The 13,685-nt window shown below is 41.0% G+C and overlaps 1 protein-coding gene across 2 annotated transcripts in view; it reads right to left on the bottom strand.

Annotated features, from left to right (window-relative positions):
* grk4 (G protein-coupled receptor kinase 4) overlaps window positions 1-13,162 on the bottom strand; it is a 105,088-nt gene extending 91,926 nt beyond the window's left edge. For both annotated transcript variants that reach the window (XM_083765858.1, XM_083765857.1), the window contains exon 1: window positions 12,780-13,162. In XM_083765858.1, coding sequence (XP_083621984.1) covers window positions 12,780-12,831 — 52 coding nt within the window. In that variant the 5' untranslated portion in view covers window positions 12,832-13,162. The remainder of the gene's footprint in view (window positions 1-12,779) is intronic.
* Between the last annotated feature and the right edge of the window lie 523 nt (window positions 13,163-13,685).

Genomic DNA, 13,685 nt, shown 5'->3' with positions numbered 1-13,685 from the left:
CTAAAAGGGATTCCCGCCCAAAATGGGTTGAAGGGGACGCAAGGGACGCACAGCTTAACTACATTTATGCTACCAGCTAGTAGATAGCAAAAATGTGTTAACTAACTATCATCACCTCAAATGAAATTACATTATACACTTTTATAGCATATTAAACACCTTAAGTATGACTTGTCTAGAGATGGATTTAAATGATTAATTATATAGTTTTGTAACTCCTAGGGTATTCAGTGTCATCTGCGGCAAGATAGAAAATATTGAAGTACAAGTGTTGTGTGTATTTTGCCATGGCAAATCGTTTCTAAAAAATTTTCTGCAATTCCATCATTGTGTTATTACAACCTTGCCAAGCTTACGTTTCCGCAAGAAGTATGCTGCAGCCTATACCCTCTTACCCAATCCTTTCATTTCCTATTCCTAATTTCACACGTTGTTGTACAATGGTGTCGCTCACCGCAACAGATTTTCGGTGAGTGACAGAAAAAGTCTAAATTAGGCTTCACTTGCTTCTTCTACCGCCTTCCACACGCTACAGTGTTGATTTTGTCGACTAAAACTATGACTAAAACTACCTTTTTTTCACTGAGGAAAACCAAAATGGAAATTACATGAAAATTAAGCTATGATGACTAAAACTAAGACTACATTTATTGACAATTTCGTCAAATAGAAACTAGACTAAAATGTTAGGAAGGGACTAGTGCAAAAGAGATCTAGTATAAGTAATTTTACACTTTGCATGCTGAAAATAGCAGATCGGCTATTTTCACTTTTCAGCAAGTGTAAATTTGCCATTACGACGGCATCAAGGCCCGCCAAAATACATTTTAGTGGACTAAATCAACTGTAGATTTAGTCGACTAAATTTTATGATATTTAGTCGACTAAAACTAGACTAACACTAAAACATTCCAGGTGACTAAAATGTGACTAAAACTAAATGGAAACTATTCAAGACTATGACTAAAACAAAAATCAAAATGTGCTGCCAAAAACAACGCTGCTTCCACACAACACACGTTTCTTCTCATGAAGGTTTGTCTAATTATGGCCATGAATACATCACCATTCCACTGTTTGTTCTAGATCTACTGCAGAGCTTCCCAAACTTTTCAGGTCGAGACCCCAAAAGAGAGATTAGACATTTGCCCCGGATTTGCCCAAACTATTGAAAATAACAGATCTACAAACGTTTTATGAGCTAGTAGATCAGGTATTCACTACTTCTTAATTATTTTTATGTATGGTATTTCTTAGATTTGTTTGTTTGTTTTAAAATGTATACTTATTTTAAATGTCTTTATTTTTAAAAATATTTTGAAATATATATATTATATATATACTGTATATATAACTCCCTAGGGAGACGCCCGAGAGGCATCCTAACCAGATGCCCGAACCACCTAAGCTGGCTCCTTTCCAGGCGAAGAAGCAGCGACTCTACTACGAGTCTCTCCCGTGTGACTAAACTTCTTCTCACCCTATCTCTAAAGAGATGCCAGCCACCCGTCGAAGAAAGCTCTAGCCGCTTATAGTCGTGACCTTATCCTTTCGGTCATGAGTCATGAGTCATGACCCACACTTCATGACCATAGGTGAGAGTAGGAACAAAGATTTCTCGGTTAGACAGAGAGCTTTGCCTTTTGGCTCAACTCTCTTTTCGTCACAACAGTGTGGTACAGCGACTGCAACACCGCCCCTACAGGGTGCCAAGTGAAACATGTAGAAAGTGAAATATGTATGTTATAATTCTGTGAAGTTGCCCAAACAAAGTTTAAAAAAAAACATTGGTTTCTATTCAACCACCCTTGGGGAATTTTTGACAGCTGCTGAAAGTTAGGGTACCATCAACCACCAAAATAAGGCTTGGTAAGAAATGTATTCCCAGATTTGACATTATTATGATAATATTCCCTGACTATAGGCTAGTAAGCCGTCCATAATGTAAAGGATTTACTAGAGGTCCCAGTTCTAAATGAAATTTCATGGCCATATACTGTATAGTGATAGAGAGAGTAGCAATTAGAATTGCCATATTTGGACCTGTGAGGTGAGGGGCTGGGTTACACACCTGCATTCCCAAGCCTGCTATTCCGACGCACTGCCATTCTGACTCGCCTTATTAGCATTATTAACCCTGTCTGTCCCTAACCCTAACCGCACAAGCCACCTAGTCTAGTTATATAAAAGCATCTAGTTTTATGTATATGATGTATTGCCATGTTTTTTGTTCTTGCTTAATGTAAATCGCTCTGGATTAGGAGCGTCTGCTAAATGCCTAAATGATCAATTGTAAAATTGTTGTCGGAAGGCGGTGCATCAGAATGCCAACGCCATGTCCATGAGGTGAGGACCATCAGCTTATTCTTTTTTTCATATTCAACTCTTTGTCTTCGGTTTTAACGTGAGACATGTGTTGTCTACTTATTACGTTCTAAAATTCATATTGTGTGTTTTCCGCACATTGAACGAGCCATGTTTAACATTAACAAGCAATTGAAAGGCAGCCAATCTCAAGAGCACCATGGAGATATCTTCTTCAGGTAAAACGCAAACAAAAGCCATGACGTTGGAAGTGGAACGTGTGTGTGGAGCATGTCTGTGTGATCATAATCAGCAGGGACAGTAATATGCCAAGTGTAGCAGAGTGACTCACAACCTCAGCCTGATGGCCTAAAAGTCTAATATCTCCCGCGAATCACAGGGATATGCCTTTGGATTAGTAGTTAAGATGTTGGCTTTCCACGCGGGAGACCCGGGTACGAATCTCGGGCGTTACATAAGCTGATGAATATTATCTTTAACTGTCCCCGCCAGCGCCTCCTGCTGGTTGTTTACAGTGTTATCATAATGTATGCTATGCCCAGTCACTGCACACGAGATGTTCCTTTTTGTTTTACTGTGAGTAGTTTTTACTAGCCTGGCTTTGGCCAGACTGATAACATGGATTCACTCACGCACGCTTCCTCCCCCGGTATCAGTCTGGACTTCGTCCCATAGGCAGCTTGAAAAGTGGGCGTGAGTGGTTGCCTTGACAGACTCATCCAGCCAATCAGCGTTAACAAAAAGCTGATAGTCATCACAGTGTGCTAGTCCGCTTAAAGATAGAACAACAAGGTCTGTTTAGTTTTTAGTTTGTTGGTTTCTACTTTCTACTTGTAAAACTGTGACATGACAATAAAGATGATTGTGATTATTTTGCGTCTCTTTGCGTCGAGGGCAGCCGTTGTCTTGAAAGTACCGCAGCATGTATTCTACGTCACACACATGGACCAATCAATCAGAAGCTGCTTTTCACTGTTGTACGAACAGCAGTCACTGATTGGCCCCCCGATTATTTTCTGATTTCTCCACCTTCCTCATACTCTCTGCCAATTGGCTGAAGACACGTTATGTTTTCTGGCCAAAGCCAGGCTAACTTTGTACACCACTGGTGAGGTGACCACAAGCAAGACTTGACAAAAGGACGGTTCAGTTGGACTTGGGCCACAACGTCACAAAGACAGAACACCAAAGAACTCCTCACTAAATGCAGCATAATGCAATGAGAACGCCAGAACGGTACAGTACACACCGAGTGAAACAGAGCAAGTACTCCCCTGTAACACAAGTAGGACGCGCAAACGCGGGAAGCGAACGCAGCTCGTTTGTGTGTGTGTGTGTGTGTGTGTGTGTGTGTGTGTGTGTGTGTGTGTGTGCGTGCGTGCTACAGCTGCGCCCTCGGGTGGCGGGCGGGTGGTGTCACAGCGGGACAGACACACAGACACACAGACAGACACGATCTGCAGGGTCTCATAGTTAGTGCTCATTGCGTTCGCAAAAACACCACTGTGCGTAGCATCAACGAAGTAGTCATCAACGAAGAATTGACGGCCTTGTTGTTCTCGTCGGTATCCGGAGAACTCACAGTTTACCAACTCGCCGCGATTTAGTGCATTTTAGTTTTACTTTACCTTCATTTAAATTGCATTGAATTAAGAGAGAGGGGATAGTTGTTTAGAGTTAACACTAGAGAAAGTGCTAAAAGTTTAAACACCAAAGTACCGAAACAATGTAATTCATTAGTAAACAATATCCTGAATTGGTAGGCCTATTGGTATTCACATACTCACCTTTTTATCATCATCTAGCTGACTTTAATTGCACAAAATAATTTGATCACTTTGGAAATGAACTATAACATCTGTGGGGTTGACATACTACACTGATGAAGACAGCATGTTAGCATAACGATGAAGACTTTGATGAAGACTGTTCAACTTGGTAAACTGGCGAGTTCTCCGGTATCCGTTCTCGTCTGTGCATTTGGTGTGTATACTCTTGGATTACCTATTATTCTGGAGGATCAAACATATGCGTAACTCGTAGGACACGGAAAACCAAATGAGGGCAGAATTAGAGCAAAGAAAGTGGGAATGTAATGCTAGTACTTTAGGGATGTTTTTGTAAGGAATAAAATACTAGTCATCTGCAGAGATATTAATAGATTATTCAAGGAAAGCACACAATGGACGTGTTTGGATGCCTGTTGTGGCCCTAGTTAGTACATTATTTATTTGGATTATTCGTATCGGTCAGTGTCATTCAATTCTGTGTATATTTAGGTTATTTATTTCAATATTTGTCATATATGCGCTGGGCAATGTTTGCAATGTATTTTTTTATTATATATATATATATATATATATATTTTTTTTTTTTTTTTTTTTTTATGTTCACTGCCGAAAATACAATTATTGTATTGTAATAATTGTTAATCACTATATTTGCATGACAATCAATCAATCAACAAACATCTGGTGATCAGCCCTACACACCATGGGCACACGCATGCACAAGCACTCACACGTGCGTTCCTGCAGCCTGCCATGGTGTGTTGCAAGACCTTTCCTTCTTGCCCCTCTATGCTCCAGAATGATTCCATAAAATCCAACAGAGACAGGCTTGAAAACCGACCCTTGTTTTCACAATGTCTTCAGGGAGGGAGAGAGAGAGAAAGAGAGAGAGAGAGAGAGAGTCCAAGAAAGGTGGGACAGAAAGGGAGAATATCCAGAGACTCTAAACATTAGCAAGACATTAACTGAGCATGTTTAAGATGACAAACACTAAAAGCTTGATTATCTTGATTATTTACAGCCGTCTCTCCGACACTGGGCCTGCTGGTTATTCATGGCCACGCTGAATGGGACGTCCAGGAACGCCGCATTCCAACATGGAGGCCATGTGTGTGGAACACAAAGCACGTCCTGGTACACCTTGAGGGGTATCTGTGATTGGATGACACCTTCAGTGAAATTATGGCTTCACCGATGGAACTTATATCAGGTTTTGGTGATTGAAAAACGTTCTAACTCTGATCTGACCTCTGCAAAAAGAGTAGGAACAAAAACAACGAGAGTGTGAAGACTATTATTTCAATGCAAAAACAGTAGGACATTTAAAGGCAGCCTAGCAAAGTGTGTAATGTATACAGTAAGTGCTTTTTGTTCAGTTTGGAAGTCAAAACCTCAAAAATACGTAAAGTAAAGTAAGTAAAGTTAAAAGAGGCACAAGGCTGTCTTCGTGACGAAATTGCATTTTTAACAACAGGCAGCTGGAAGAGCAACACTATCATGTTAACAGAACGTTAAAAACCCCTCTTTATGCAGAGTCATCTTTCCAACATGGGCAACAACAACAACAACAACAACATATATCGTTAGCCAAAATAGCCACTAAGCAGTGTTTTTGGCAGCAAATTTCTATTTTAGTCTAGTCATAGTCTTTGGAATGAAACTCATTTAGTTTTGTCATATTTTAGTCACCTGGAATGTTTTAGTCGACTAAATATCATAAGATTTTAGTAGACTAAATCTACAGTTGATTTAGTCGACTAAAAATGTATTTTGGCGGGCCTTGATGCCGTCGTAATGACTTGCTGAAAATAGCAGATCTACAAGCTCACAACGCGTCGCAGTGCGACGCGTTGTGCAACCAAGTGTAAAATGACTTATACTGGATCTCTTGTCCACTAGTCCCTTCCTAACATTTTAGTCTAGTTTTTATTTGTTGACGAAATTGTCAATATATTTAGTCTTATAGTTTTAGTCATCATAGCATAGTTTTTATTTTGTTTCCACTTAGTTTGTCAGTGAAAAAAAGGTAGTCGACGAACATTTTTCGTCCTAGTTTTAGTCGACAAAATCAACACTGCCACTATAAGCTAGTGTCGCTAGTACTCGCTAGAGTCGCTACTAATGGTAGAGAAATGCGTACGTAACACATTGCATCTCATTCTCTTGTCACAGCCCATTTGTGGCTTTACCAACAGTCAAATGGGAACCACATCAAGGGCCAGTCACACAAAGCAATGTGTTTTATGAGCCTCAGCTGGAGGAAACACCCCAGAGTGATGACAACAAGCGTTAGCCGAGCTACGACCACAAAACTAATAAAGCTGCACTGGCTAACGTCACAGAGGCAAAACTGTCTCACACAAGTGAAACAACCTCCTAGCTCGCAGTCAGTGTCGTTAAAACAAAATGTTAGAAGGTTAGTGAGTGCACGTGTCCGACACCAATTAAGCCATTTAGACCCGAGGACGATTCTAAAAAAAAGTCTTCTAAATCCTAACAGTTTTCTTTCTATATCAGTGGTTCTCAACCTTTTTCATGTCAAGGAATGTTGTTCCAGGCAGGCACCCCCTGCCTGGAACCAGGATTTTGGTTAAAAACTGTCACTCTGAAAGAGCAAACGAGCGAAGATTTGCGCCACATTTTCACGATTTAAAAAGAATAGCAGATCTACAAGCTCGTCGAGCGGCACGTGGTGCCCCCCTATGAGCTTGTAGATCTGCTATTTTTTTCAATAGCTAAAGTGTAACATAATGCTTAAAAGCACCAAAAGGGGTTCCCGACCCCGTCCAGAAGGGGTTAATACAAATAATCAGTGGATCCTATATTGGGAAGTGAAAATGATTCATAATAGTTTGTTTTTAACGGAATGAGAAATGGACAGTACACAACATTCCTTCAATTTTTATTTAGACAGTGTAAATAATGGGCCGTGAAGAAAAGCGGAGATACAGGAGACAACACTCTGGTCAGAAACTAGGTCAGTGGTTCTCAACCAGTGGTCCCAGGGACCACCAGTGGTCCTTGAGGGGGTTCCAGGTGGTCCCCAGCTAAATGATGGAGGTTGGGTAAACCAAATGAAACCTTACAGATCTATGCAGAGTTGGCAATATTGGCCTTATAGATCTTTAACTCTTGAGAGCGTAAAATGAAACCAAAGAAATCTACACAATTAAGAGAATGAATTGTAGAAGAATTGTTATTTTGATCAACGATTGTCTGTTATCTCTCCTTTATGGTACCAACATCCACAAATGGTGGTCTGTGGCTCAAATTCTGAATTATAAATGATGGCCCTTGGTATGAAAAGGGTACTTTTCACCATTGATCTAGGCCAGCTGGGGTACATGTGGAACCACTATTGCCCCCATGTAAGTTGTTTGCCTCGTTTATGAAAAAATCTCGAATCTCAAAATTCCAAACATATTTGCATTTATGTGGGCAGACTGGACACTTTGAGAGAAACAATTTTCATGTCTCTCTGACGCATGCAAAGTTGCAAACGTTCAATAGAGGTGAATACCACAGGGGTTAAAAATCCACATTATTCCCATGGCATTGGACAGTTTAATCAACTATGAACTTGTATAAGTCTCCAACATAGCTTGAAACCAAAGACACTGTTCCATCGATAACGCACAATGTAGAATTTCCTTAACGAGTGTTTGAATAGGATACCATTCAGTGTTGTTTTCGACGACTAAAACTAAGACGAAAAATGTTCGTCGACTACCTTTTTCCACTGAGGAAAACTAAATGGAAACTACATGAAAACTAAGCTATGATGACTAAAACTAAGACTAAATATATTGATAATTTCGTCAACAAATAAAAACTAGACTAAAATGTTAGGAAGGGACTAGTGGACAAGAGAGATAAGTCATTTTACAATTAGTTGCATGCTGAAAATAGCAGATCTACAGGCTCACAACTTGTGGGCTTGTAGATCGGCTATTTTCAGCAAGTGTAAAAACAGTCATTATAACAGCATCAAGGCACCGCCAAAATAAAATTTAATCAACTAAATCAACTGTAGATTTAGTCGACTAAAATCTTATGATGTTTAGTCGACTAAAACTAGACTAAGACTAAAACATTCCAGGTGACTAAAATGTGACTAAAATCAAAACTATTCAAGAGATTATGACTAAAACTAAAATCAAAATCTGCTGCCAAAAACAACACTGATAACATTATTGTATATTAGAAATTAAAGAATTAAACGTGTGTAAAGAAGAGGGATGTGGTGTGGCAAGCACATAATAACATCATGGTTGTAATAGCATGCATTGATTTTTACAACGTATGTATGAGGTAAACAGATCTTTCTGAAAGAATTATAGCATAGAATAGACATATGTAACGGATAAAATATGTATTCTGATGTCAGATTAGGAGGATTAAATTATAATAATGTCCAACTGTTATATTCAAACCATTTGTGTCAGGATGATGGCCTACAAGGTGCTACATTGATAAAGAACGCCTTATGGTCAACTAGCCAACTGCCACAATGAGACCAAATGTTTCATATTCCCAGACAATATTCTAAACATTTTTGTCAACATTTGACTTTCCAAATAGCAGGCAACAAGTTTCAGCCATTTAATCCATGTAGTGTTTAGGGAAACAATACAACAAAGAACAAAACACATTGATATCTTATCGTGAAATGCTATCAGATCTTTCATGCTCATTTTTGCCGTTTATAACACCCATTGCCCGGAGGGACTATGCTGGAAATGCTAGTTGGTTGCCCACTCTTCAATATTAAATAAAGCGGAATATAATGTACAAAATATATGTAAACTAGATACTAAGTGCTTTATTTAGCACTTTTATCCAAAGCGCTTTACATTACATTACATGCACGCACACATTCATACACCGATGACGGAGGAAACGATGCAAGGCACTGACCTGCACATGGGGAGCAATTAGGGGTTCAGAGTCTTGCTCAAGGACACTTCGACACTAACTCTGGGGGAGTCTGGGATCGAACTGGGAATCTCGCGGTTCCCATCCGGCCGCTCTACCGGCCGAGCTACTCTTGAGCCACTGCCTCCTTGACATGACTTGACTTGAAGTACAATTGCTATGGAAATGGTAAACGGTCTCTGCTAGATGCTTTGATGTCGACTGTCCAGTTATGGAATGTTGCAGAACAACAGCTTTGGAGATTCTGTTGCAACTTGCAAGTGGTTGAATGCAGGTTTGAACTCACCTTGTTGCAAATCTCTGATCTGATCTGAACTAACCCAACCTTCCGTTTCTCACTTTAAAAAAAAGACTGTACTGGTGATAATGAATGAATGTACTCAACAAACCGAGCTTGCCTGCGGAAAAGTGAAATCCACTGAAATTCCTCTTTAGGACTGGCTTAAATTAACATGTGAAATGACATTAAAGACCGCTCTCAAACAATAAAACCCACATCACTCCCCATGTCATTTCAAACTTTAAAAGCGGGGCACACCCTGTCACAATATTTATCCTTGGCCATCATGTGCTGCCTCGACCTGAACCTCAACAACTCGTGTGATAATCACTGCCAGGTTACCAGTGTGGAAAGTATTTTCGAGTAGGGATGCACCCAATGGGAAATTCTTGGCCGAAAACGAATACCGAATATAGGAAACCGAAAAATAGTGCCTTAAAGTTATTAGTGCAGCCGCGCCCGGCAGCCGGCGAAAACTAGAGTTCTCCACAGGCCCGAAGATTAAGACCCGGCCCTACCTGGGCCCTCATCAAACCCTGTAGACTCAAGAGAAGGTCCCCGCAACCACCCTTAGATATACTGTATGGAGCTCACCTGTTCTGACATTCCATATGTTGATCTGACCTCATCAAACCCTGTACACTCAAGACACGCTCCTTATATGGCCAGTACAGAATTCATTCCTTGTTGATCTGACCACCCATGCCAAAGCGCCCGCGCTCGCCCAGCAGTCTGCCGTCAACGAGCCGGATGCGTGCATGTGACCTCTCTTACTGGTGATTAATATTATATATCATTTTCTTTTTACAACCAGTTTTTGTACCATTGCTGTCATGGCCGAAACTTTGTTGTAGAGCTACATGATAATGGCAAAAGACATGATTACATTTTGATCACGTCATCACAACAAAACAGTATGTTACGAAAGGTAACCCCGGTTCTTTGGCTATTTAGTTTCGGCTCTAAAATCAACCGAACCGAATACCACCGAATATGCATTTCTTTCAAAAGGTGACTGAAAGAAACGGATAGAACGGGCGTGGTGGGTGCGTACACCAGCTAGCAGCCCAATGCTAATGTGAGTAGCATTAAGACTTGATCAATCAAAAGTACTATAAAAGACCAATTGCCGAAGATCTCGGAGTTAAATGTGTTAAGTAAGTATACTTAGTTACTTTACACCACTGCCCATCTGCAGCATAAGCTACTATACTGTCACTTCACAGCAAAGACACTGGAAAGGCCGATAATAAATTCCAAGGTGTCCAATGCGTGTTCTTGTCATAATCAGATAACTATTTAGTACCGTTATGACACTTTGGCTAGGGACGTTTTATGTTTACCTGTACCTACATATAGTAGCCTACCTATAGAAAACTCAGCCCCTTGTGGCGTGTATGCAGTTGTTTGTGAAAAATAACTAACTATACATGGACACTTGGACAGCTTGTGTTGCTCCGTTGTTCACATGACATGCAGGCAGCTAAGTTGACTTTTATTAAGGGACGTTTTAAGACTACTAATTTAACTACAAACGAGGAAGGATGCTATATTGGGGAAATAAAACCTGCCATAGTGTACAATAAAATAAGTACACTATGGCATAGTGTACAATAAAATAAGTACACTATGGCATAGTGTACAATAAAATAAGTGCAAAATACAGTGGCCCTGCAACAACAACAATACAAGTGAGCCTCTGTCTAGTCGAAGTCAGACTGAGGCCTTGGCAGAGCTCAATCTACATTCTTTAATTCAATTGACAAGCAACACCGGCTGATAGGTGCAACCGGTTTTGCCGACTTGCTAACAGGGGCGTTTGAAAACAAAGGCGGATTTCTGTGGTTGGCTACAACAGAAATGTGCAATGCATGAATACATGGGGTGAGGGGTTCACCAATTAATCTTTTGTTATCTCTAGACTAAATTAAATTGAATTTATTTATTAATCATCACGTTGCACAATATCCCCCTGATTCGAGTGATTTTGATCGGGATCGCAATTCGCACCTCTATTCGCAAAAAAAGAGGGGAAAGGTAACGAAATCTAAACCGTTGGCCAGCAGCAATTACTTTAAAGGACCTTTCTTTTATCTATTTGCTTTGCTGATAACAATGTTGCGCCTTCACCCCCTGCGCCCACTCACTGGCAACACAAGTATCCTCTCTGCTCTCTGCCTTATTCCTGCTCATATTCTGTGAATTTCTGTCAAATTATATTTTCCCTCCAGATGAGATGAGAGAGACCCCGGGACTGTCTGGGGTGCCTTCTCTTTCCCCCAGGTAGATTGAGGTGGATATACAGTAGAATAGATAGTGCACTGTATGCAATCAACATACACTTCCAGTTCCAGTAGAGCTAATGCGCTGTACAGTACAGCACCATGTCTGCAGGGATCCTTAATAAAAGGCCTCTCAGACAGACAGTCAGTCGCCCCCCGTCGCCCCCCCCTTAACTCCCACAAAAATAAAACACATTCCCAACGCAACTCATAATCTCTGCATTGTTACAGGTTCTCTCTTTCTCTGGCCTGGTGGATGTAATGGCAGTGCAGAGGAATTAATAATAACACATCTGCGTCAAATAATGTGACACGTTCCCGTTTCCTTTTAGCAACATGGGTGGCTATACACACACTCCGTATTAGGATTTATAAATTACAACCACACTGACTGACTGACAGAGAGAAACCTGTGTTAAGGAGGATACAGATACAAACATGGCACTTCAACCTCTGCTGCGTATAGTAAAGCTAAGCTAGATGTTCAACTTGATATTGGTCAAAAATCCTGTAAACGAATCTGTAACGAAATGTTATCGTCGCAAAAGATCCTGAATGGCTCGACTGTTTTCATGGGGGGGGGGAATAGGTGCTTGACATATGCTAATGCAAACTGTCATTACGCGATGCACACACGCGCGCGCGCACACAAACACACACCAGTTGGGCCGTACGTTTGCCCTACACACACACTATAGATTAGTATACAAACAGCTGTTTTCAACGCTAAACTGTGCGTCCCCCTTCTGGAGGAATACCACTGCGTAGGGAAGACAGACAGACAGACAGACAGAAAAGAGAGTGGCAGAGAGAGAGAGAGAGAGCACAAATATGTATTTGTAGGGCCTACACTGTTTTATCTTGATTGTTTTGTTTCCACTTTTTGCTTTGGCAATGTAAACGTACCGCAGGTATTGTTTTCTCATGCCAATAAAGCTCCTTTGAATTGAATTGAATTTGTCATTTTGAATTGGAGAGAGAGAGAGAAAGAAGAGGGGGGGGGGGGGGGCAGAGAGAGAGAGAGGTGCAAAGAGAGAGAGAGAGATCTCAAGCATAATCCAAGGATGGCAACCAAAAGCTAGTCTTGTAAGAGGTCTGCCCTCTCCTCCTCTCTCTCTCCTGTGTGTGTTTGTGTCATCCATGGAGCTGGACAGACTGCTCTCTTACCTTCTCTCGCCTTGAGGAGAACCGTGTTGGCCACGATATTTTCTATCTCCATTGTCAGAAAAATGTGGAATCCGAGCAGCAGCGATACATTTCACTCGGCGGCGGAAATAGAGGATTTTACACAACTATAGTTGCCAACGACGTCGGTGAATATATCCAAGAAGAAGGCGCGCTGCTTCTAGGTGGTGAAATACACTGCACGGGCGCATAGTAATATTTCAATAGTGGTCGTCGTTCAACTCCATTGCTGGGTGTTGTATTTATTTTTTTCTTCTTCAGAAAAGGCAAACCCTATGTGTGGAAGCTATAATACGAAGAGCTTGTTAGCATTCACAGCCTGCCTCCCCTTTCCTTTCCTTACAGCCCCTGCTTCAGTGCTTCCTTCCTGCTTCGGCTCGGCTGGCTCGCGCCCTCCTCCTCCTCTCCTGGCGCCGCCCCCCCCCCCCCCCCTCCACCACCACCACCACCACCCCCCTCGTCCGCACAACGAACGAACGAAGTGTCACAGTGTTGCCAGAGTTTGCGAGATAAATAAGTATAGGCAGGTCTATGAAAGCTTTTTCTTTTTTTAATTATCTTTTTATTGGGTTTTTTACATCCCCCCCCCCCCCCCCATGAACATACATTTCCCACCCCTGTGAAAGCTGATTGATTGATTGATTGATTGATTGATTGATTGATTGATTGATTGATTGATTGATTGATTGATTGATTGATTGATTGATTGAAGAATGTATTAACAGTTTGCAGAATTACAGTACATTTCAAGCACAACAACTCAATACAAAAACTGTAACTGTGAGTGGACGGCAATAAAGCATTATACACTTGTTTACAAGAGGGTCCACCTTTTTCAATTCATCATAACATTTAGAGACATACAAATATACGCCAAAAACAGGAAAT

This window comes from Protomyctophum parallelum, assembly GCF_964188405.1.
Source record: "Protomyctophum parallelum genome assembly, chromosome: 5".
Classification (NCBI taxonomy): domain Eukaryota; kingdom Metazoa; phylum Chordata; class Actinopteri; order Myctophiformes; family Myctophidae; genus Protomyctophum; species Protomyctophum parallelum.
This window is presented reverse-complemented; position numbering and strand designations above follow the sequence as displayed.